The 20,438-nt window shown below is 47.1% G+C and overlaps 3 protein-coding genes across 3 annotated transcripts in view; 2 read left to right on the forward strand and 1 right to left on the reverse strand.

Moving 5' to 3' along the window:
• The window catches only part of LOC135826379 (serine/threonine-protein kinase STK11-like), a 10,536-nt gene extending 5,304 nt beyond the window's left edge, over window positions 1–5,232 (forward strand). Inside the window, exons 4-9 of the mRNA XM_065338993.1 lie at window positions 124–256; window positions 971–1,107; window positions 2,002–2,129; window positions 2,503–2,560; window positions 2,875–3,338; window positions 4,415–5,232. Coding sequence (XP_065195065.1) covers window positions 124–256; window positions 971–1,107; window positions 2,002–2,129; window positions 2,503–2,560; window positions 2,875–3,338; window positions 4,415–4,755 — 1,261 coding nt within the window. The 3' untranslated portion in view covers window positions 4,756–5,232. The remainder of the gene's footprint in view (window positions 1–123; window positions 257–970; window positions 1,108–2,001; window positions 2,130–2,502; window positions 2,561–2,874; window positions 3,339–4,414) is intronic.
• Window positions 5,233–8,583: 3,351 nt separating this feature from the next.
• On the reverse strand, window positions 8,584–12,589 carry LOC135826391 (ubiquitin carboxyl-terminal hydrolase 4-like). The gene has a single exon (XM_065339003.1). The coding sequence runs from the start codon at window positions 12,481–12,483 to the stop codon at window positions 9,367–9,369; it is 3,117 nt and encodes a 1,038-aa protein (XP_065195075.1). The 5' UTR covers window positions 12,484–12,589; the 3' UTR covers window positions 8,584–9,366.
• A 395-nt stretch (window positions 12,590–12,984) lies between these two features.
• Window positions 12,985–20,438, forward strand: LOC135826398 (rRNA methyltransferase 3, mitochondrial-like). The gene is made up of 3 exons (XM_065339017.1): window positions 12,985–13,159; window positions 18,329–18,534; window positions 19,362–20,438. The coding sequence occupies exons 1-3, from the start codon at window positions 13,100–13,102 to the stop codon at window positions 20,293–20,295; spliced, it is 1,200 nt and encodes a 399-aa protein (XP_065195089.1). The 5' UTR covers window positions 12,985–13,099; the 3' UTR covers window positions 20,296–20,438.

Here is a 20,438-nt window from a genome sequence, read left to right on the forward strand (position 1 = left end):
GAGAAAGGATGAAAAGACATAGGACTGGAGGATACTCCGGCTACGTGCCTCCAAGCATGCCATGACTGTGAATCATAGCCAGTCACGATTTCCTTTTTTCATGTGGATATTGTCATTTCACAGCTACTTCTGCCAGACAATACTGGGAGTAGAATACTTACATAGTCAGCGGGTGATCCACAAGGACCTGAAGCCTGACAACCTGCTGCTAACTCATCAGCACGTCGTCAAGATCTGTGATTTCGGCGTTGCAGAGGTTGGTTTATGCACGCATTTCTAGTGGCTATGAGCCGACTCATTTTAGGCACACAGCCCACAAGGGGCACAGAGGGCATGTGCAGTGCAGACCCCCCCCCCCCCCTCTAGAATCTTTCTGCTATTCATTCAGAATGTGCCGCATGCTTGGGCCAAATGGCCTAAAAAGGACGCAGTTACTAGTACATGTATGTGCCTGCTGTGAAAGTGCGCAGAGTCTACTTGTACTTGTACTAGCTAGCTGCAGCTGAACAGCTGTTTAACTTATCCGAGTGTGCAGGCCTACTGTTGTACTACGAAATACACGCTGTTTCAATAATATTTTGACCGTGCATCTCTCTACCTAGCAGGTGGGCCATGCGGCTATGCCTCTGCATGATTGTCATACTGTCTATGATCAGTGCGCACAAGGTGAATGATGTGCACCTGTACATCAACACTCCGGAGAGTGTCTGCATGAGCTAGGTATAGCTGCTGTGTACTGCATGTTATTCATGTACACATACAACGGAGGCGAAAGGCTGTGTAGCCGCGGCTGGACTTCAAGTTTCACGCATTTCAGTGATCATCAGGCAGCGGCATTTGGCATTCACCCTAATCAAGCAGGCAATGCTTTTTAAAACAGCACTGTTGCATTTTAACGGTGTGTGTGTGTGTGTGTGTGTGTGTGTGTGTGTGTGTGTGTGTGTGTGTGTCTGTCTGTCTGTCTGTTCAGCAATTGGACTTGTTCAGCAATGACGACTCCATCCACAGCAGCCAAGGATCACCTGTTTTCCAGCCACCGGAGGTATCGCTGGGCCACGGGGCAATATCAGGATTCAAGCTGGACATCTGGGGAGTTGGTGTCACACTGTAAGCCTTACACACTGTGTATGTCACTGACAGTTAGCAGTCGTTTTAAGACCGAGTAACTAGGTTTCTATGGCAATGGCGGCAAATATCGCAGCTGGTGTTGCCCTAGTACGACGTCAATAACACCCGTCTCTTATTGGCCACTGGCCATCATGGGAAAAAGAAATTTCAAACCTGTATTAAATGCATGCTGGGTATTATGCAACCACTCTGTGAACATAGCTTGAGGAGGAATTCTAAATTTACGCCTACCACGACTGTACTCTATTGTAATGCATTCTGACTACAAGTATCCATGGTATCTGATCACATTGATTCTCCAGACACCTCGTCATGTTTGGTACCGGATTTCTTCAGGATACCCTTTTCGACAGAAACCCTGGCCTGCCCGTGGTGCATTTGTTACCATCGGTCTCTCCTTCAGTATACCCCACCCCGCGTACCTGCTAGCATTTGGGAGTGGCTATAAGCACCCATAACGTGTATATGTACTTCCCTCTGGCAAGCAAAGCAAGCATGGAACTCATGCTGTGGCCATCGGCCCGGTAGAACCCAGAATAAGTCAAGGCAGGAAATGACCTTTGTCTGTGGGTCAAGACCTAAAATGACCATCTGTGTGTGTGTGTGGGGGGGGGGGGGGGGTAAGTGCGGTTGGATCCCGGGACAGATGTCTTGATGCCATTGATCTAGGTTCTACACCTTGTCTTCGCCTGCTTACTGCAACTTTAAAGTGCAGTGAGCCCATACGTGTGTGTGTGTGTGTGTGTGTGTGTGTGTGTGTGTGTGTGTGTGTGTGTGTGTGTGTGTGTGTGTGTGTGTGTGTGTTGTGCATGGGGCATGCACAATGTGTGTGTGTGTCTTTACATGATTTGTTTTTGGCTATAACGGCGATAGGTATCACTTTGTATCTGGAGACTATCCATTCATGGGCGAGAATACATTTCAGATTTTCAAGACTGTGGCCAAGGGAGAATACAAGATGCCCACTGGCCTCTCAGACAACTTGCAGGATCTTATCCGGGGTAAGTACAAGGTATCTGACTATCTGTGTCTACAGTGCTTGGCACATGCACGTACCGGTACACAGCCTCCACCGGAAAAAAACCTCGTGTGCAAGCTACTTTATTCATTGGTATGAGTGAGTGTGCATGTTGCCGGAAGGGGGGGGGGGGGGGGGCATTCTTACTTAGTACCGTGGTGATGTGACAATTCATTGTGCCTATTGGTGCGGACACTCGTGGTTATGGAGGCCATTCCAAGCCCATTTTTGTAACTGGTATATCTGAGATTGAGCAACGGCATGGCCATAACACGTCTGGTACACTTGCCTTCTTCCCTTGCGATGCATCACACCTAAACACAAATGTGTGCACTTGCTGCCTTTCTCGCTTGAAGGAATGCTGGAGTATGATGCTAGCAAGCGGCTCAGTGTGAACGAAGTCAAACACCATCTGTAAGTAGCGAAAGACACGCATACAGCTGCACCTCGAGTGCAGTAGTACAGTACTACACCTACACGTGTACTGGTTGACTACATCTTGGATCGATCGGGGAATAAGCAGTATTACACGTACATATGCACTGGTTGGCTACATCGTGCAGGTCATTCATGGTTGTTTTTGTATGAATGTTTAAAGAATAGCATGGTGAACAGGTCTTTGATTCCTGCCTGTGTATCACTCGTGCACACTCCCATTTCACTCAGTGATAAATGCGTTGTGTCCGTCACAAACACTCCGGCCTCTTTGACCCCATGGTTTGTGACAGGTGGTTCGTGTCGGCACACACGCTGCAGCGCAATGAATCCTGGTTAGCCGTCCCGCCAATGCAGGACTTTGAGCACGACGAGCTGCGCGGCATGACATGCATCGACACGCTGATGTCATTGCATCAGAACAACCTGCCCACGTGCCCACTGTACCTGACGGACGAACACATGGCACACTTGATGAACCGCGGCGCGACTGCCCCAGTTTTCGGCAGCTCGCAAGGCGCTCAGGAGAGCGTTCTCGGTGCTGCTGCGGCGTCGTTCGCCATGAGCCCACCGCCGCCACCGGACCCGGATGCGTCGCATCTTCACCCGCGTGTATCCATCGGCTCTCGGTCTGGTCACGATATTCTGAATGTGGAGGGGGCGCATGACATCACTGCCATGCCTGAAGGGGCTGACAACGTGTCTAGGAGCAGTGACAATGCAGCAAGTCGACGCCAACTATTCCACTCGGCCAGAGGTACGCGCTGTGCACGTGCGATTGCTGAACTTTCAAGTAGGGAACACATAACAGTGTCGGAACAAAAGCATGCAATCAAGAGTACATAACCCCCCCCCCCCCCAGAGTGTGCAACGCCTGATCCAGCTATGCATAGGGTCTTGTTCGAGCGTAATCGGATCTTTGCGTCATAATGCCGTACACGTCTGAGGGGAACCCGGGAAGTCGCGGGGAATCTCGGATCAAAAATAACGGTGCCCTGCCTCGAGACCGGCCTTGTGCTGGTATGGTGTGTACGCATGACATCAGAAGATCCGACTACGCTCGTCCAAGACCCCATGCAGAGCTGGATCAGGCGTTGCACACTCTGGGGGGGGGGGGGGGGGTATGTACTCTTGATGCAATGCAACACAGCAAGTGAATACACTGCACTATGTATGTATGTATGTATGTTAGGGGTGAAACGAGTATCTATTTTGACCAATCGATCACTCATTCATAATATTCGATCGAGTATCCGATTATTTCGAGTATTTTATATCAAAATTCAAAAGCGCTAGATTTGTGAGTTCTCGACCGGAAGAAATTATCTGTGAACATAGAAAAAAGTCGCCAACGTCTTGTACAGAGTGTAAAGTAACGATTTTCATCAGTATTTTCATATCTCAGAACGTTAACTAACGTGACTTGCCGTGGTGATTGCATCGTCCAAGTCATAAAATACTGACTCAAAGGCATGCATAATGCATACATACCAGTGGACGAGCGGTACAACCAGAGTTTTTGAAAAATAGAATGCCAATACAGTACTAAAAAAATTATAATAAAAAATTAAGAAAAACGATCGAGTGCAAAATTTCGAATACTCGCTCGTTTGAAATTTTCGAACGAATACTCGAATATTCGAACTAATCGTTTCACCCCTAATGTATGTATGTATGTATGTATGTATGTATGTATGTATGTATGTATGTATGTACGTATGTATGCACACTAGCGTGTATGGCAATGGCAATTAAAAAAAAAAAAGTGGATTACCTGGGTGTTCAATTGCAACTTAGTTTCTCTGTCTGTGACCTTTTGTATTGTGGCTGCAGATATCTCGTCCAATGTGACCCAGTTGAGTGCCCGTCGCATGTCGAACAGCAGCAGGAAGACAAGTACGAGAAGCCACAGCAGCTCTGGGGCGGGTCAAGCACCCCGCTCACAGCTTGCGGATAATGCCGGCGGCGGCGGCGGAGAAGCAGCTATGACAGACGGTTCCACCACGACAGACAGGTTACACAGGCTGCAGGGGCGTCAGCTCTCCAATAGAGAAGTGAGCAGCGGGGTGCGTGCAACTCGAGCGTCGCTGGCATCAACGACATCTGCTCCTGCGACGTCTTCGCATGGTGTGGCTAGGCGCCGCTACAGGGCCCCCCAGTGTCGTCAGCAATAATCAACAACAGCAAACCTAGGTGCTCAAGTCAACGCAAGCATAGCATATAGAACTCATAATCGATAGACCGGTTAATCTCGTTGAGATGATGCATTATAGCAAGGTAATTAGATTGTACAACATCAGGAACTTCATGCAACCGGTCTCTATGTGTCATCTTTGAAAGGTTCCACTCTACAGACCCAGTCCGACATGCATAAAACCAACCATGAACCATAGCACTGTTTTCATACACACACACACACACACACACACACACACGCGCACACGATAAAATGCTACATGTACTTCAGAAGTAACTAGTGCTGTCAGCGCCACTGCCTCACAACATTTCCTGATAGCTGACTTCATTTCACTACGGGTAGTATCGCTCTGTTCTACTTATTCCCCGATTGATCCAAATCCAGGCTGCGACCTATAAAAGGCTATAACCGGTATAATTATATTGCAAGCCCAAAAAGAGTACGTGGGAAAGGACCTGTTGTTTAGAAAGCAAAACAACTTGTTTTAAACACGAATAGGCAAATTGACATGGGTACGGAACATCTAACTAGGTGGAGGGGGGGTTACACTAAAAATCAGGGAGTGCTATAAAGCGTATTCCCCGCTAAGAACCAATTACTACTGAAGCAGCCGGGTAGCACTGTGCAAGGATGACGTCGATGTGTATCATCAAGAGTTCATAATGGGGTTATGAACTCTTGGTATCATGAACTGTGTTTGGTTACAGTTTGACTGGGAGAGGGCTCAAGTCAATCTGAAAGAAATCCTGACAGAAATTTCAGTTTTGACATTATTATTACAGTTGATTTCTGATATCACGAACACCCGGCGATGTGTGCTCGAGAATTACAAAAAAAAGTCTCGTAGGTATTTTCCGAATGGCAAAGTTCTTTCTACTTCGAAGTAGCTCGATTGTTATAAAAAAAGAATTACATCTCCATGTACAGGTACACGTACCTTGCAGGCAATTGTTGCAATTGTTGTTTTTCTTTTACTTTGTTTTGCTTTTCTCATCTCATCTGTACCTGTTCACTGCCTGATGCAAGGCATGTACGCAAGAGTACATAAACATTAAAATTTAAAATACAACATTGCACTACACCCTTTGACTGCACTTCTAGTCCTGCTCAGTGAAATCCAGTCACACCACTCGTTTGCGCCCTGCACCATTTCGCAGCCCAGTGTTGGCAGGTCTAGGGCTGCACAACGCTCGGCGCGTACTTGAGAAACTCGACTGGATCTCATTGAGCAGTACCGTACTACGCAGTCAACACAGATGTGAAGTTTGTTAGAAGCGAATGCAGTGTGCTATTGAAACGGAACTAGGTATACAGAATGATGAAATCCGGCACATGCAGTAGTTGGCTACGAGTGGAGTTGGCTAGATACATGCATTGAAATTCAATACACACTTGCAATATGCGAGGAAAATAAAATGAAATTCTCAGACGTACATTTTGCATTCTTACTTTTCAGTTTTAAATTTTAATAGGCCACACACAAGATTTCTTTCAATTGTATACATACAACAGTAGGTATCCGAGTGAGCAATGCCAGCATTTTTAATTTTAAAAATCTCAAAATAAGCGCTGTTTGTCCTAGACTTCTGTTGATAATGGACATCATGCAGTGACAGCGAAAGCAGGGTGACCTGTTCAAAACACTTACTACTGCAATACGTAGAGCTTCTTCGGAATTCGGATAGACCTGAGTGAGCATAAAATGAAACAATGGCGGGACAAGCTTTGACAACAGCATGGTCTGAAGCAAGCGCACAGCACAAGCGACAATGTCAGCACAAACATACAGTAATAGCATTGACATACAGTAACAGCATTGACATACACCTTCCTACAGTGTAGGTGGTGATGACAGCAGCAGTAGCACTTCAGCAGCAGCAGCAGCAGCAGCAGCAGCAGCAGCAGTTCAGCAGATGGAAGAAGAAATCGGAATACTAACATAGTTTATTCACGTTGTCACGGGACCTTGAGGTAGCAAGTCATGTCTATGAATACATTCTACGCAACACAAGCTAGCCAGCACCAGGCTGGCATCACCGACCAAACTAACACTGTCGTGCAACGCAACTGTCATATCACCGGAACCATGACCGAACCCAGTCGTACGTTACCGAGCCACTTGAACAAGGCTGCTCATCACACTCGCCGTCCGGGCAGTTAGGCCGATCCACATCTGTTCTGGGAAGTCTGGACGACAAGCGGGAGAAGATTCGAGGAAATGGAGCCGCCTGATCCTGACGTTCCCCGGACATTGCATGCCTGTTTTGCTCCCAGTCAGAATTGAATTGGTCAACATGACTGGGCGATGCCGACGGCTTATCAATGCCAGGTGAGTATTCCTCGCGTGTGATCGCCGGTTTGGTACCATCACATGTCTCCTCGTAAGTAGTTAACTTTCTCTGGTCAGGGAGTTGTCGCGTTATCGTCTTTTTCACCTGCCCATCAGAGCCTCGGTTGTATGTGGTGGTCTCAACGCTACCGTCAGCCCGACGTACGCTGCTGCTTGAGTATACGGCTGTCCGGACGACGGACTGTCCAAGCAGTGATCCATTGCTCTTCACATCATCGGGGCCATGGTCGCTATGTTGCTCATGGCGACCGCTGAAAAAGGGCCAGTTTGTACTGGACTGCATGCGCGTGTTAAAGAACGGCCATTCATCTAGACTCAGAGCTGCCGTCCCCATGCGTGAGCGATTGACAGGATCATGTCCAGGTGCAGCTTCTACATGCCTATCACTGGTGCTCGGTGCTGTTGCTGCCGATGGTGGTGTTTCAGGCATATCATGTAAATAGTGGTGCCTCAGACTCCGACCAGAGGGTTGCTGTCCAAGATCGTAGGCAACAGAGCGATCTTCATGATCAACTCGATCCCAGGGTCCGCCAAATCCACCACGACCAGCACCGCCACCACCAAATCGTGAGTGCGGTCCCTCAAAGAAATTGCTCATCATCTGATCCATCATGTTCATCATGCCTTCCAGGTCTTTATCCACAGAACCACGGGGGAAGTTATCGTCTCCATCCCAAGGGGGTGTTTCAAAGCCCGGCCGATTGCGACCATCACGGCCGCGAGGATCATCGTCGCCGAAGAGCGCAAACGAAATCCAGTCCCCTAGTGGCATTGTCTTCAGAAACACTCCGCAACTCCTTTTCCATACGAGCTCGTCTTCGTTTGATTTCGTTGAGGTCGTTCCATGGCATAACTAACTGCACGACGTCACGACTTGTTTGAACTTTTTGAAGAACTCCGAAGTCCGAACCCAGTGCAGTGCTTGCAAGTGACAGAATTATTTTAAAATTATTTGTGACTACTGTACTATAATTATTACTAGACTGTATTCAGATATCCACACGTCAGCGAGTTTTATCTTCAACCATCAATCATAATGATTCACAACTATTTCCATCTCTCCCAAACTGAGAATCAGGGTCCTCCAGGGAGTAGTAAATGCTGTACTGCACTGCTCCCTGCTGACCAAGTTACGGTTTGTCCATTCTGATGACCATGGCCCTGATTCCATTTGAATGATTTCGGTTACAATTGTCAAATATCCAGGAGTAAACGTGAGCTGTACATGTATGCTGACGATCCCATTGCCAAAGTCAAACACCACCAGCCAAACGTTCACCAACAAATGCATCTTTAAAAGACAACCAACTTCATACCTAACAAATGCATCATTCAGCAAAACATCAGGGTCACAGTCTGGCAACACACACACACACGCAAACACACACACAGTGACACACACACACACACCACACACGCACACGCAAACACACACCATGTACATTGCACTTCTAATAACTTTACTTTGAAATATTACTCGGAAAGCTGCATGTAAAACCAAGCAGCAAAAGTTAAAACGAATTGTACAGCTCTACTCTCAAATCATGGTGCGAGACATGTTATGTACTACTTTCAATTTTCAGCAGTACAAGCGAGTTCCAAAACAAATCAACATATCCGGACAAGGACAGGAGAAAGCAGAGAGTCATTGAGATCAGAACAAAAATGATCACTGTATGTTCTATGCAGAGGTCACATCTGACCGAACACAAAATTCATAAAACAGGGACAATAATAGCAGGTGCATGTACAAACAAGCAGACGTCAGTTGTTGGTGGTGCGGTCCACTAAGGTGTGCAATGCATTGCGGCAAATTAAATCAATATGATAATTATAAGAAGTAAGAAACAACTCTCCCTGTGCGCAACTGCTGAGACAAGAGGCGGGACAGCAAGACGGGACAGCAAGACAAACAAAAGAACTACAAACGAACAAGAAACAAGCAGACACGAGGAGATGCAGAATACTGACGTGTGAGAAGAACCACTTACATCTTATCTCACACATTGTAAAAACAACACCTGCAGAAGCACAGAATCAAACTGACTGATTACCAAAGATCAAACGTTATTAAATACTTCCATTCCCCACACACAATCAATGTGTCTGGTTCACAATAATGCAGAGGATGAAACAATACCCAGCGTACAGCAGGTACACGTATCATTCACACTGACAAAAAGAGAAAAAAAAGAAGAGGGTAAATACCGACTTCCTCTGGTCAGCAGCTGGCAGGAGTTAGACGTCAGCTGATTCCTCATCAACCATGCTGACATCTTCATCGGCAGCTTCAGATGGTGTAGCATCAGCTGCAGCATCTGCTAGGGCTTCACTGGTGGATGCTTCAGCAGCAAGATCGCTGTTGCTGCCAGCACTGCTAGCATCACCGTTGCTGCTGCCGGCCAAGCCATTCATGGCAGGTGGTGGCACAGCGACATCACGACGTGTGTAAAACAAGACATACGCGCTTTGTGACACCAGCTCATTCTGCGTGATGGACGAGACACCGCTGTCGTCAAAGTCGTACCATTTCTGCGTGTCATGGTGCAGGCCATACGCGGTGTAGTGTCCACCACCGAGACCACCAAAGTGATTGGAAACAGCATGCAGGTCGTAGATGGCTGGAAACTGAGGATTAGGTTCGAAGACGTACTCGCGTAAGTCGAGACCCTGGATGGGAAAGTGCACCATGGTGTCCAGCTTGTCACGCCACTGGCGCGTGTAGCTGAAGCGTTTCAGGGCAACAACGAGCACCTTGGGTAGCTTCCAAATATCAAACTTCTTCATGGCCTGACGGTGCTCCTTGCACTGCGGACAGTACCACGGATCATCCTCACCTAACTGCTCTTCTGTCGTGAACAGCTTCAGGCAGTCAGTAAGCTGGATCTTCTTTGGCACTGCATCAGCTGCATCCGCGCCTTCGCTCTCTGAATTCTCACACACGGCATCGGCCTCTTCCTCATCGTATGCCTGTTTCTTGCGTGCATCATCCCAGTCGACGCCGACGTGCGTGTGACTCAGCAGATCCAGCTCGTGCCCATCTTTCTCAAATTTCGAGATCGATGTGCCACCATAACTGTTTACAACTGACAGTTGGAACAGAACAGGCACCTTGCTGTCAGCTATGGGGCTTGGCTTCGCGTCAGTATCATCGCTAGCCTCGTCGCCGCTACCAGACGCATCAGCTTCAATGCCGTTGCCATTGTCCGTTTCTTGCTCGAGATGGCTGGAATCGGTTTGGTCAGCTTCTTCCTGTTTGACATCACTGGCGTCCATGCTGCTACCGTGGGTGGACCCGTTGCTGTTCAGGCTCTCAACAGCTGGGGTAGCCATTGTGGCTGGCTCTTCTGGCAATGGAGTGCATCGCTCGGGCTTCACAAAGCGAGATAGCTGAAATAGAATCTTCTCGTAGAGCGCTTCATAGGTGGTGCCACGCCGAGGAACGGTCACAAAGAAAGGCAGGCCAAAGAGAGTGGGTGACGGAGTTGAGTAGGAGTAGTAGGTGGAGTAGGTGGAGCGTGGTGTCAAGTCCTGTTCTCGATGGTAGACGGGCAAGGTGACATTGTCACCATCGCCCACGTCCTCTGCTTCCACCTCATAGGCGAAGATAACATCGCGGTCGAGGATATTCGACACCATCTCCGACGGGCGGAAGACCTTGTGGAAGCGATGGCTGTACACATCAGCACAGACGAGTTGGTCAGCAGGGATGTTGGATATTTTCCCGAGTTCTTGCAGCAGGTGCTTTACCGTGCCACGCTTGGGAACAGAGAGATTGAACGCTTTAGGCCGGGCTGCCGGATCTGTGTAGACGAGGGTGACCTCGATGACACGCGTCTTCTTGATAGGCAAAGGCAGTGACAGGAACATGAACGGATCAAATGTCACCGACACCTTATTGCACACGGGGCAAACCAAACGCGACTTGAATTGGCCCTGAAACATATCAACAATGACGGAATCATTGCGCTTCAGGTGAGCTTTCCACGCCTCGGTGGCCACCTCCTCATCATTCCTGCCATCGGAGTCGCTCAGTTCCACGTACGGCTTTTTGCGGATACGGTTCAAGTCCTCATGCAAGCCATCAAGAAGAAAAGCAAGCAGCTCCTGCGAGTCATGCTGTGCGAATCCGGAGAACTGAGGTGCAAAGCGACCCACAACGCCCTTGAACTCTCTAGGACTGACGGACGAGAATCGGCCTGACCATATCTCCTTAAGAAGACGTGCATAGACCATGGCGATCTGACCCTGCATGCCAAGCGGGTTGTCCACGTTGATCTCGTCAACGTGTTTCTCTTCAAGCAGATAGCGTGTCAACATCCTCGTGTTGCTCATACACTGTAGCGCGGAGTTCATGAAACACGTGTTACCCAAGTTGCTCAGACCACACAATCCTGGCGTAGTCGGTCTCTGGTTGCCAGAGTACCAGGACGAGCCACCAGAATAGTACGACGAGATGTAGTTGGAGCTGGAACGTTGTTGACCAACAGTGTTTCCCGCCCCGGCGCTGGAATTGAGGTCATTGGCTGACGACACTCCAGAATCGGCGTTGTTCAGAGTGGCGCGCGGCCATTTCCCATCGGCGTGTTGCCGTTCGATCATGATTCTATCACCAGGTGACACGTCGGCCTCGTCCAGTGTGATGGTCATGTCCGTCACCAGTTCATAGTCAGTGAGGAAAGTCCACACGCGGCACTTGCTCTCAGCCGGGTATTGGAATACTTCCTTGCCAACAGTGCAAACATGGCTGAACGTGTCCGTACGGCTGAACTCCTTGGTTATGAGAGTTTCTTCGTCGCTCTCGCACAGCTTAATCTGTTGCCCATAAACTTCCACCATCAACTTCCGCAGCGTACCAATTTCAATAACTCTTCGCTCAATCGGGGAAACTCTGTCTGAGATTCCATACCAAGACACAAAGTTGTTCCATGCTTCACCAGACAGAAGGCAGTAGTCCATTTCATCAAATAATACGGGTTTGAGAGCACCATCGGTACATATATCAGAATTGTTGATAGGTCCAGGGTTGTCTGAAGCTGAACCGACATAGTCTGTGGACCATAAATCATCGTCCAAGCCCACATATCTCTTCCATCTCTTCAGCCATCTCGCATCGACCACATACCATAGTGCTCCTGCCACCAAGCTGGAATTGAGCAGTGGAGCAATGATGCTCTTCTGCTCCGAAAGAGATGGTGTCTCCTCAGTTTTCCCGTTCTCAGATGAATTATTGCCATTTTCCTGACTGGTATCGTCATCATTAGTTTCCATGGCTTCTTCTCCATTTGTGAGAGGCTGATAAGAGAGACCACCGCAGACGCTGCTGTCTTCATGAACATCCCCAGTTGAGGCCATACCAGCCAGCGTATCCAGCTGGACCGCTCTGGAGTATCTCAAGACAAACTACAACGAACAAAAATAATTCTTCCTTCTGTTGAGTTCTACAGTTTTGTTTCTGTGTGATCTGGTGACTGCGTTTTCGTTCTCCTTCATGACCAGACCTGTGATATGACCAGGTCCAGGACTTCAAATCCTGGCCTGATGTCCAGTGCACCTGATCATGATGATGCAGTGATCCTGTACTGTACTAGCTGGCACCTCGAGTTGAAGATTTTCGTTCAGGTTTGTGGCCATCTTGTGGTTTTCTATTGAAAATAGGGCCAAAATGGGTCCGGTTTATGCAAAAATGGCCACTCAAGCGATTTAGTTATCTGTAAACTGTAAATTTTTTTAAACTACGCGATTGTTGCATGCACATGATAATGATTGTGATGTTTCCTGGAACCAACGCAATAATCGAACGCTGAACTACAAAAAAATACAATTTCAAGTCAGCACAATAAATTTTTATTTCAACTTTCAAGTCTATTTTCAGCTAATGAGTATTTTGGATTCATGCTCGCCCTAGGCCCTTGTGTAGTTTCTTCATGGTGCTCTAACGCCTGCTGTCCAATCCCTTAGGGATTGCGCCATGATCCATCTTCTGTTTCGGTCAACGCGCCAGTCTCTATGGACTGCTGCTGCTGCCAGGGTGAGTTGTTCCTGCATTGGTAGAATTCAAGTGATGCCGATATTGTAGGGTGGGAACTTTCAGATCATACATGTACATGTCCTTTATGGGGAGGACTGGTGTCAACATCTGCGTGTTATTTCATGCACGGTGATAACTCAGTGGTCCAAACCCATATTTTACATGCTTGTGCTTGAATTATACAGCGCCCTGGCAAGTTTCTTATTGCACCATGACAATCAAGATACGAATATGCAGAAAAGCATCATTGCAGCAATAAATCGAGCTGACGAGGCGGGCATTGAACGTAGCAATAGCAAAATAATAATAATGTAAATAGGCGTCGAGGCGACAATAGTTTTAGAATTGCAATCAACAGAACGAGCTGAACCGACATTTCACAAAGGCTTTTATTGTATTCAAAAAACGAGTGGATACGAAGGCAGTGAAGAACATGGAAGAAAGAAAAAATGTGATATGGAAGAAATGATGAACAAAAAATCTTACTTCGAACTAGTTTTCGCACAACACTCCTCAGGAAGCTACGTTGTACTAATGACAAACAATCCAGAAAGATACTAATAAAGAGAAATGGAGTGAGAAGAAACAACACCCATGAAAATGATAATCCTAGCACCAAGGTAATAACAGGAAAAACTGCGAAAGCACTTTTAAAACGAACTTTTAAGGACTACTAGTATACTGTGACACAAGATATGACACCATGGCCAACCAGGGCCAAACAAACAGAACAAGCTGTTACTAAAACAATTTCAAACGAATAATGCTGTCCTTCTGGACACACAGATTAGGCTGATGAATACGTTGACAAACAGCTTCTAACACACTCAACTCCAACTTATAACCATGACGAGCACGGCACAAAACAGAAAAAGAAGAACAATCCAGTAACAATGGACATTCTTTGTTCCGTTGGGACTGAAGCTTTTGCTCGTTTTCCGCTTGCCTTCCCCTCTTTGGTCTTTCCATAACCTTGAACCTTCCAAGTTGGAAGGCTGTCGGGTAGCGCTACGGAGATGTGTTGAAGCTAGGTGTCAGGACGTCGAATGTCTCAGTACTCTGTCAGTTTTGTGCCTAGTTATTGCACTTTCTGACTAAATAGTATCCAGTTACAGTGATGGAGAGTTGCTCTTAACTCGTATCCATATGTCCTTTTCCTTTTTACATTTATTTATGGCTCAACATCCGAGTTTCAAATTGCACACCTGATGAGCCGTCATGAACCATACGGCGAAACGTACGTCGTGTGAAACAACTTGTTTTGTAGTCAACTAGTCCATCACAATGTCATGCATGAGGAGTACTGTAGGAGTTTGGCTTTCGGCTTGTACAATTCGTTTTCGCAAAGCTTCCCCTTTCTTTACTTATCTTTGATATTTATGACCCACCCAAGTTGGGTGGTGTGCTGCTTTGCTGCTTCGAATTGTAGTTAGACCGCTTTGTCAAATATCGTACTGGTCTCGTCATCGTCCAGTAACAATCGACATTCTTTGTTCCGTTGGGACTGAAGCTTTTGCTCGTTTTCGTTGCGCTTGCCTTCCCCTCTTTGGTCTTTCCATAACCTTGAACCTTCCAAGTTGGAAGGCTGTCGGGTAGCGCTACGGAGATGTGTTGAAGCTAGGTGTCAGGACGTCGAATGTCTCAGTACTCTGTCAGTTTTGTGCCTAGTTATTGCACTTTCTGACTATAATTATAGTATCCAGTTACAGTGATGGAGAGTTGCTCTTAACTCGTATCCATATGTCCTTTTCCTTTTTACATTTATTTATGGCTCAACATCCGAGTTTCAAATAATAATAATAATAAACGCAACTCCCTCAAACTTCCATGAAACTTATAAATGCACTTCAACGTTTCTTATTCGGGCGCATTGGGACCGGGCTCGGTTTTCCCCAAATTAGCCCGTTTTTTTTCGCAAATTTGGCTTTTCGCTCAGCTAAAAAAATACAAGAAATTCGGCTGCAAAATCAGCTGATTGTTCGAAAATCGGCTGCAAAATTGGAATATATTGGAATATCGGCGAAACGAATTGTTGGCATATTGGCTTCAAATTTGGTGAGATATTTGAAGATTTGGTAGATTTTCGGCGATTCTCAAAAGAACCCTCCAAAATCGGCGAAGAGGTTAGCGACTTTTCGATAAGTCTCGTTTTCGGCAAATTTTTCTCCTGGCCGATTAGGGGATTTTACTAGTAACAGTCTTCCTAATGGCTAATGTTTGTTTGAGAGGAAGTCAAAGGACACGAGTCACACGACCTGACCACACTAGTACTACAAGTACTGAAGTAGAGAGCTTGAGTGGTCATGCTTGCAGCAACATCATTCGTTCGTATACCGTATTTTTCGGAGTATAGTGCGCACTTTAGACGTGCTATTTTAGGCCCTAAATCGCAGGTGCGCACTATGCTCCGAATATGAAATGCATGTACTTCAATGAAGATTGAAGTGCGCACCCTCAATGAAGACTGGGGGTGCGCGTTATACAAAGGTGCGCACTACCGTACTGGCAATATATGTTGCCGCGTAACGCGTAACGCAGGGGGGTGCGGCGTAACGTGCGACCAGGCTAGTGCGACAAATTTTCGTTGAGTTCGCAATGCGCGTCCGGCGGGGTGCGGCGATCTTTTCATTGCAGTTTGCACTGCAAAAAAAGGCAGAAAACTGTGAAAGCACGTGTACCGCGTGGTGAAAAGTTCAAAACTGGACGCAGCAGGAAGTCCTGACACTCGAAGGCGCATCATTCAGTGGTTGGCGATCTCAATGGTTTCTTCTTTCCCGAGGTCGTTTTGCACTCTGATAGTTAAAATATACAGTCTTCTATTGATATCGTTGTCGCCCTTTGCCGTCGGGTTTGTAACAGTTGGATAGCAACTGAATTTCTGTGCCTTCAATGTGGATGAAAAGGAAAAATGATGCGGCAAAAGCAAAAAAATGATGCGGCAATAGCAAAAAAGTGATGCGGCAATAGCAAAAAAAGGACTGCGGCAATATAGAAACCTGTCTAACGGCTCCTGTGCGACTTTGCATGTAACGCCCTGCGTGCGGCAAACATGTGCCAATGTAACGCTTCATGGCCTCACTGCGGCAACATATATTGCCAGTACGGTATACTCCGAAAAATACGGTACGCACTTTGCAACAACATTTGGTAGATTTTCTTCGATTCTCCAAGGAGCCCTCCAAAATTGGCGAAAAGCTTAGCGATTTTTCGATAAGTCTCGTTTTCGACAAATTTTTCGGCAGGCCGATTTGGGGAAAGCCTAGACCGGGCACTGCCTGTATCTCAGATTTGCCCGTGCCTCAGGACAGCTCATCTACCATGTGTCGTAACCGTTAACGAGAGAGCTTGGAAGCTCAGGGCCCTACGCTATGCTTTTTTGCCTTGATGACTTAGACAAAAAAAGCATAGGGATGTTATAAATTCTTATAAATTTCTACTTTTTGTTTTTAGACATAACCTGGGATTCGAACCCGCACTATCGCCCTGCATGCATCCCCCGATACACTTCGCATACATACTAATTCTTCCAAGTTGCTTCACGTTATGATCTTGTATTTGAAAGCCCGATTTGAAGATGCATTGTGGCCAGCCGTCTTTGATTGTACGGTATGGTACGGGACAGGTACGCGACAGGTACGGTAGAGGGAAGTACAACACCATCTACCGCCTTGATGAAGTTGATGACGGCAAAAAAAGAATAGGGATGTTATAAATTTTTCAATTCTCCTATTTTTTCAGGCATTACCTGGGATTCGAAGCCGCACTATCGCCCTACATGCATTCCCCAATACGCTTCGCATTCATACTCATTCTTCCAAGTTGCTTCACGTTATGATCTTGCGTTTGAAAGCCCTATTTGAATAGTGCGGCCAGCTGTATGTGGCCAGCTGTGTTTGATGGTACGGTACGGTACGGGACAGATACGGGAAAGCGCCAGGCGTGACACAAACACACAAACACCAAATTAAAGCTGTGTGGACCCTGGCTAGCGCCAGACGTTACTGAAGTAACGTCTTCTGCATAGCTACGGGAAAAATACAGTTTTCTTGGCACGTACAACACATGTTCAGGATTTTAAAAAAAATTCATGGATGAAACCATGGGGATTACACAGGTTGGCGTTGATAAATAAGCACTCGCGCATACGGAAAAAGTTCGAACCCCCCAAAATCGAGGCACTTTTACCATAGGAGCTCGAGCTAAAGGAGCCCGGTAGAGAGACGTGCCCATATCTGAGGCGTCTGGATAAGAGACCTTTGAGTTTATTTTATGTATTGGGGCTCCCAGCATACTAGTTTGTGCGTGAGATATGTGGGTTTCAATGAGGACTGCGTGCCATCAGCCTGTGTGGATTCACAGGAAGGGTGGGTTTCGAAATCTGAAGAAAAGCTGCACGGTCGCTGCTGGGATGACGACTGCACCAGGGTTCTAGCCAGGTCAGAATAGTAGAGGGGGGGGGCATGGGAAATAGTTACCCCGTGTCCCATGTTCTTGACTCGCTCTGTACGCGGATCCGTAGTGTATACATTGTTAATTTTACTGCCGGTAACTGGCATGCGGAGCACAGAAGCCTCTGGACATTTTGACGAAGCTTTTCACACCATTATTGTATGTGTCTTTACCTTGCAGTAGGAGAAGGGTGAAATATTTTCGTTCTGTTTTTCACTGGGGAGCATGTAAGATCTCACAAATATAATCCATGGGTACTGATGCATACATATTTTGTGACAATTTATGTGTCACTCTGACATGGATGCTTTGAGCTGGTTTAAAAATGCTGTTATCATGTAGACCTTATTGTAATCAGCTCGGCCAGTAACTCTGAGCTCTGTTGATGAGACCTAACAAGGTCAGACAATCAGCTGTCCGGAGATTGACTATGTCAGGTGCATTGCCGGTTATAACTATTTTACATGTGTACTGCTTAGTACTGCAGTGCAAAGCAAGAGCAAGAACATTGAAATTCTTGCACATCACCAGTACTCACCACCCTGTCTCTCTCTCTCTCATGATCCACTTAGTTGGCTGCTTCTTCTTTTTCTTCTCTCTCTCTCTCTCGCTCTCTCTCTCTCTCTCTCTCTCTCTCTCTCTCTCTCTCTCTCTCTCTCTCTCTCTCTCTCTCTCTCTCTCTCTCTCTCTCTCCTCTCTTTTTTTTAAAAATCTGTGTAGCGGTCCTATCGTTCACGCGGCGGCAGAGACAGAGAAGCTGCACAAGTGGACTCGCTTGATGAGTTGTTTGATCCCGAGAGTGCACACGATGACCTGTTCAAACTTGAAGGTGACGATGAGGACCTGTTCAAGGTCGATGACAAGTATCCTGACAAGACCTTTGTCAAAGGAAAGAACCGAGTCTTGGAGAACAGCACAGTAGCAAGGTACTAGTTTATCATGTTCTATCACTCTGTACAAACTATTACTTATAGTGGTGTTGGGGGGGGGGGGGGGGGGGGTATTTCTAAGGGTGCGTTTGAATTTTCTCTAGGTTCTCGGAGAAATTTATCCTGGAAATCGAAGAAACTGGAATAATTAGGGAACAGGTCTTGGAGAATTCGGAGATCTTTTGCACACGCGAACTGCCAAAGATGTTGAGTGGCACGACTGTAGTACATGCTGTGCGTATAAACATTAAACACGTAGCAAAAAGAGACGCTCATGATCAACACTTGGCTTTTAGCACTTGTTGGCATGCGCTGCCCCAACACGCTCTAATCTCCCAAGTTTCGACGACCTTTGAAGCTCGGAATGAGGATATAAGAACACTTCTCGAACGTTTCAGAGAGTCTCGAATTTTTCCGAGAGGATTTCAGAACGCACCCTAACTTATCTTTTAAATCTTAAAAGATTTAATGTCTTTATTGTGTGATCAGGGCTACAGTGCATTGCAGGTGCGGACATTAGTAAAGCTCAACGATGTGGTTATCTCAAAGAGTTATTGTTTCTGTGCTCTATCTGTTGTTGTTGTTGGTGGTGGTGGTTGTTGTTGTTGTTGTTGGTTGTTGTTGTTGTTGTTGTTGGTTGTTGTTGTTGGGTGTTGTTGTTGGGTGTTGTTGTTGGGTGTTGTTGTTGGGTGTTGTTGTTGGGTGTTGTTGTTGGGTGTTGTTGTTGGTGGTGGTGGTGGTTGTTGTTGTTGGTTGTTGTTGTTGTTGTTGTTGTTGTTGTTGTTGTTGTTGTTGTTGCTGTCTTGTACCCTTGGTCCTTTCAGACTGTTCAATTCGATCAAGTCGTCTAAAGTGCGTGAGGCCAAGCAATGCTTCTTGCTGGAAGGCATGGCCAATATGCGCGATGCCATCAAGTTTGGCTACCGACCACTGGCGTGTCTGTATGAGGGCAAGGAGGGAGAAGATGCATTCCGTACGTTTCGCCTAGATAATGTACGTACATTGCGCGTCGACTCTCATATCATGGGAGAGCTCTGCCAGACATCTTCACCGCAGCTTGTTGCTGGTGTGTTCAAGATTCCCCACGTCCTTGATCGCTTCATGAGCCCGGCGGAGTCTGAACGACTCGAGCGCCGTTCTTACGAGGCGGGAGACTATCGTCGCTGGATGTACAAGCAGCACGGCCATGAAATCCAGCACCTGACGCCGCAGATGCCGCTCGTGCTGCTGTGTGATTCTGTGCGCGACCCAACCAACATGGGCGTGCTGATTCGCACCGCTGCTGCGGCCGGCTGCCAGGCAGTGTTTGCGGTCGACTGTGCCAAGCCGTTTCTGAGCAAGGTGGTGCGTGGCTCGGCAGTCACCGTTCTGCAGATTCCCGTCCTGGACATCTCCTGGCAAGATGTGGACGATCTGCTGAGCAAGGAGCGACGAGTATTGCTCTCACATTCCTCCCCCGACACCATGCAACCAAAGGGCGTAACACTCCTGCCCCCTGACCTGCAGAATGACTACAGGTCGTTTCTATTGCAGCTGCAGAAAAAGGACTACAAGCAAGCCAACTGGGGTGACCTAGACGTAGGTTTTGTCTTGATGGTTGGCAACGAAGCTAGAGGCCTCTCGCTCAGGGGACTGGACTTTGCCATGAAGCGCCCATCTGAGCAGATATCCGTCCCCGTGATTGACGGGGTGAACAGTTTGAATGTTGCTATGGCCGCGTCGATCATGATTTACGAGGCTAGGTCACGAATGGTGTGATCACGTGTCATGGCTGCACCCCTTAACCCCTGCTTTTTCTTCACTTCTTTTCGTCATCTCATGTTGAGTCGGCCAGTATTGTTTACTCTTTATGTAACTGATGTGCCTGGTGCACTTGTTGAGCTAACACGACTATCACCTGA

The sequence above is a fragment of the Sycon ciliatum genome, chromosome 1 (assembly GCF_964019385.1).
Source record: "Sycon ciliatum chromosome 1, ocSycCili1.1, whole genome shotgun sequence".
Lineage (NCBI taxonomy): Eukaryota > Metazoa > Porifera > Calcarea > Leucosolenida > Sycettidae > Sycon > Sycon ciliatum.

What these genes read in the sequence shown, in the direction of transcription:
- LOC135826391 (XM_065339003.1), bottom strand. Translation starts at nt 12,483, where the DNA reads ATGGCCTCAACTGGGGATGTTCATGAAGACAGCAGCGTCTGCGGTGGT.
- LOC135826398 (XM_065339017.1), top strand. Translation starts at nt 13,100, where the DNA reads ATGATCCATCTTCTGTTTCGGTCAACGCGCCAGTCTCTATGGACTGCT. An exon ending in GGACTGCTGCTGCTGCCAGG is followed by an intron (nt 13,160 to 18,328) that starts GTGAGTTGTTCC and finishes AAATCTGTGTAG; the next exon opens with CGGTCCTATCGTTCACGCGG. An exon ending in GAGAACAGCACAGTAGCAAG is followed by an intron (nt 18,535 to 19,361) that starts GTACTAGTTTAT and finishes TGGTCCTTTCAG; the next exon opens with ACTGTTCAATTCGATCAAGT.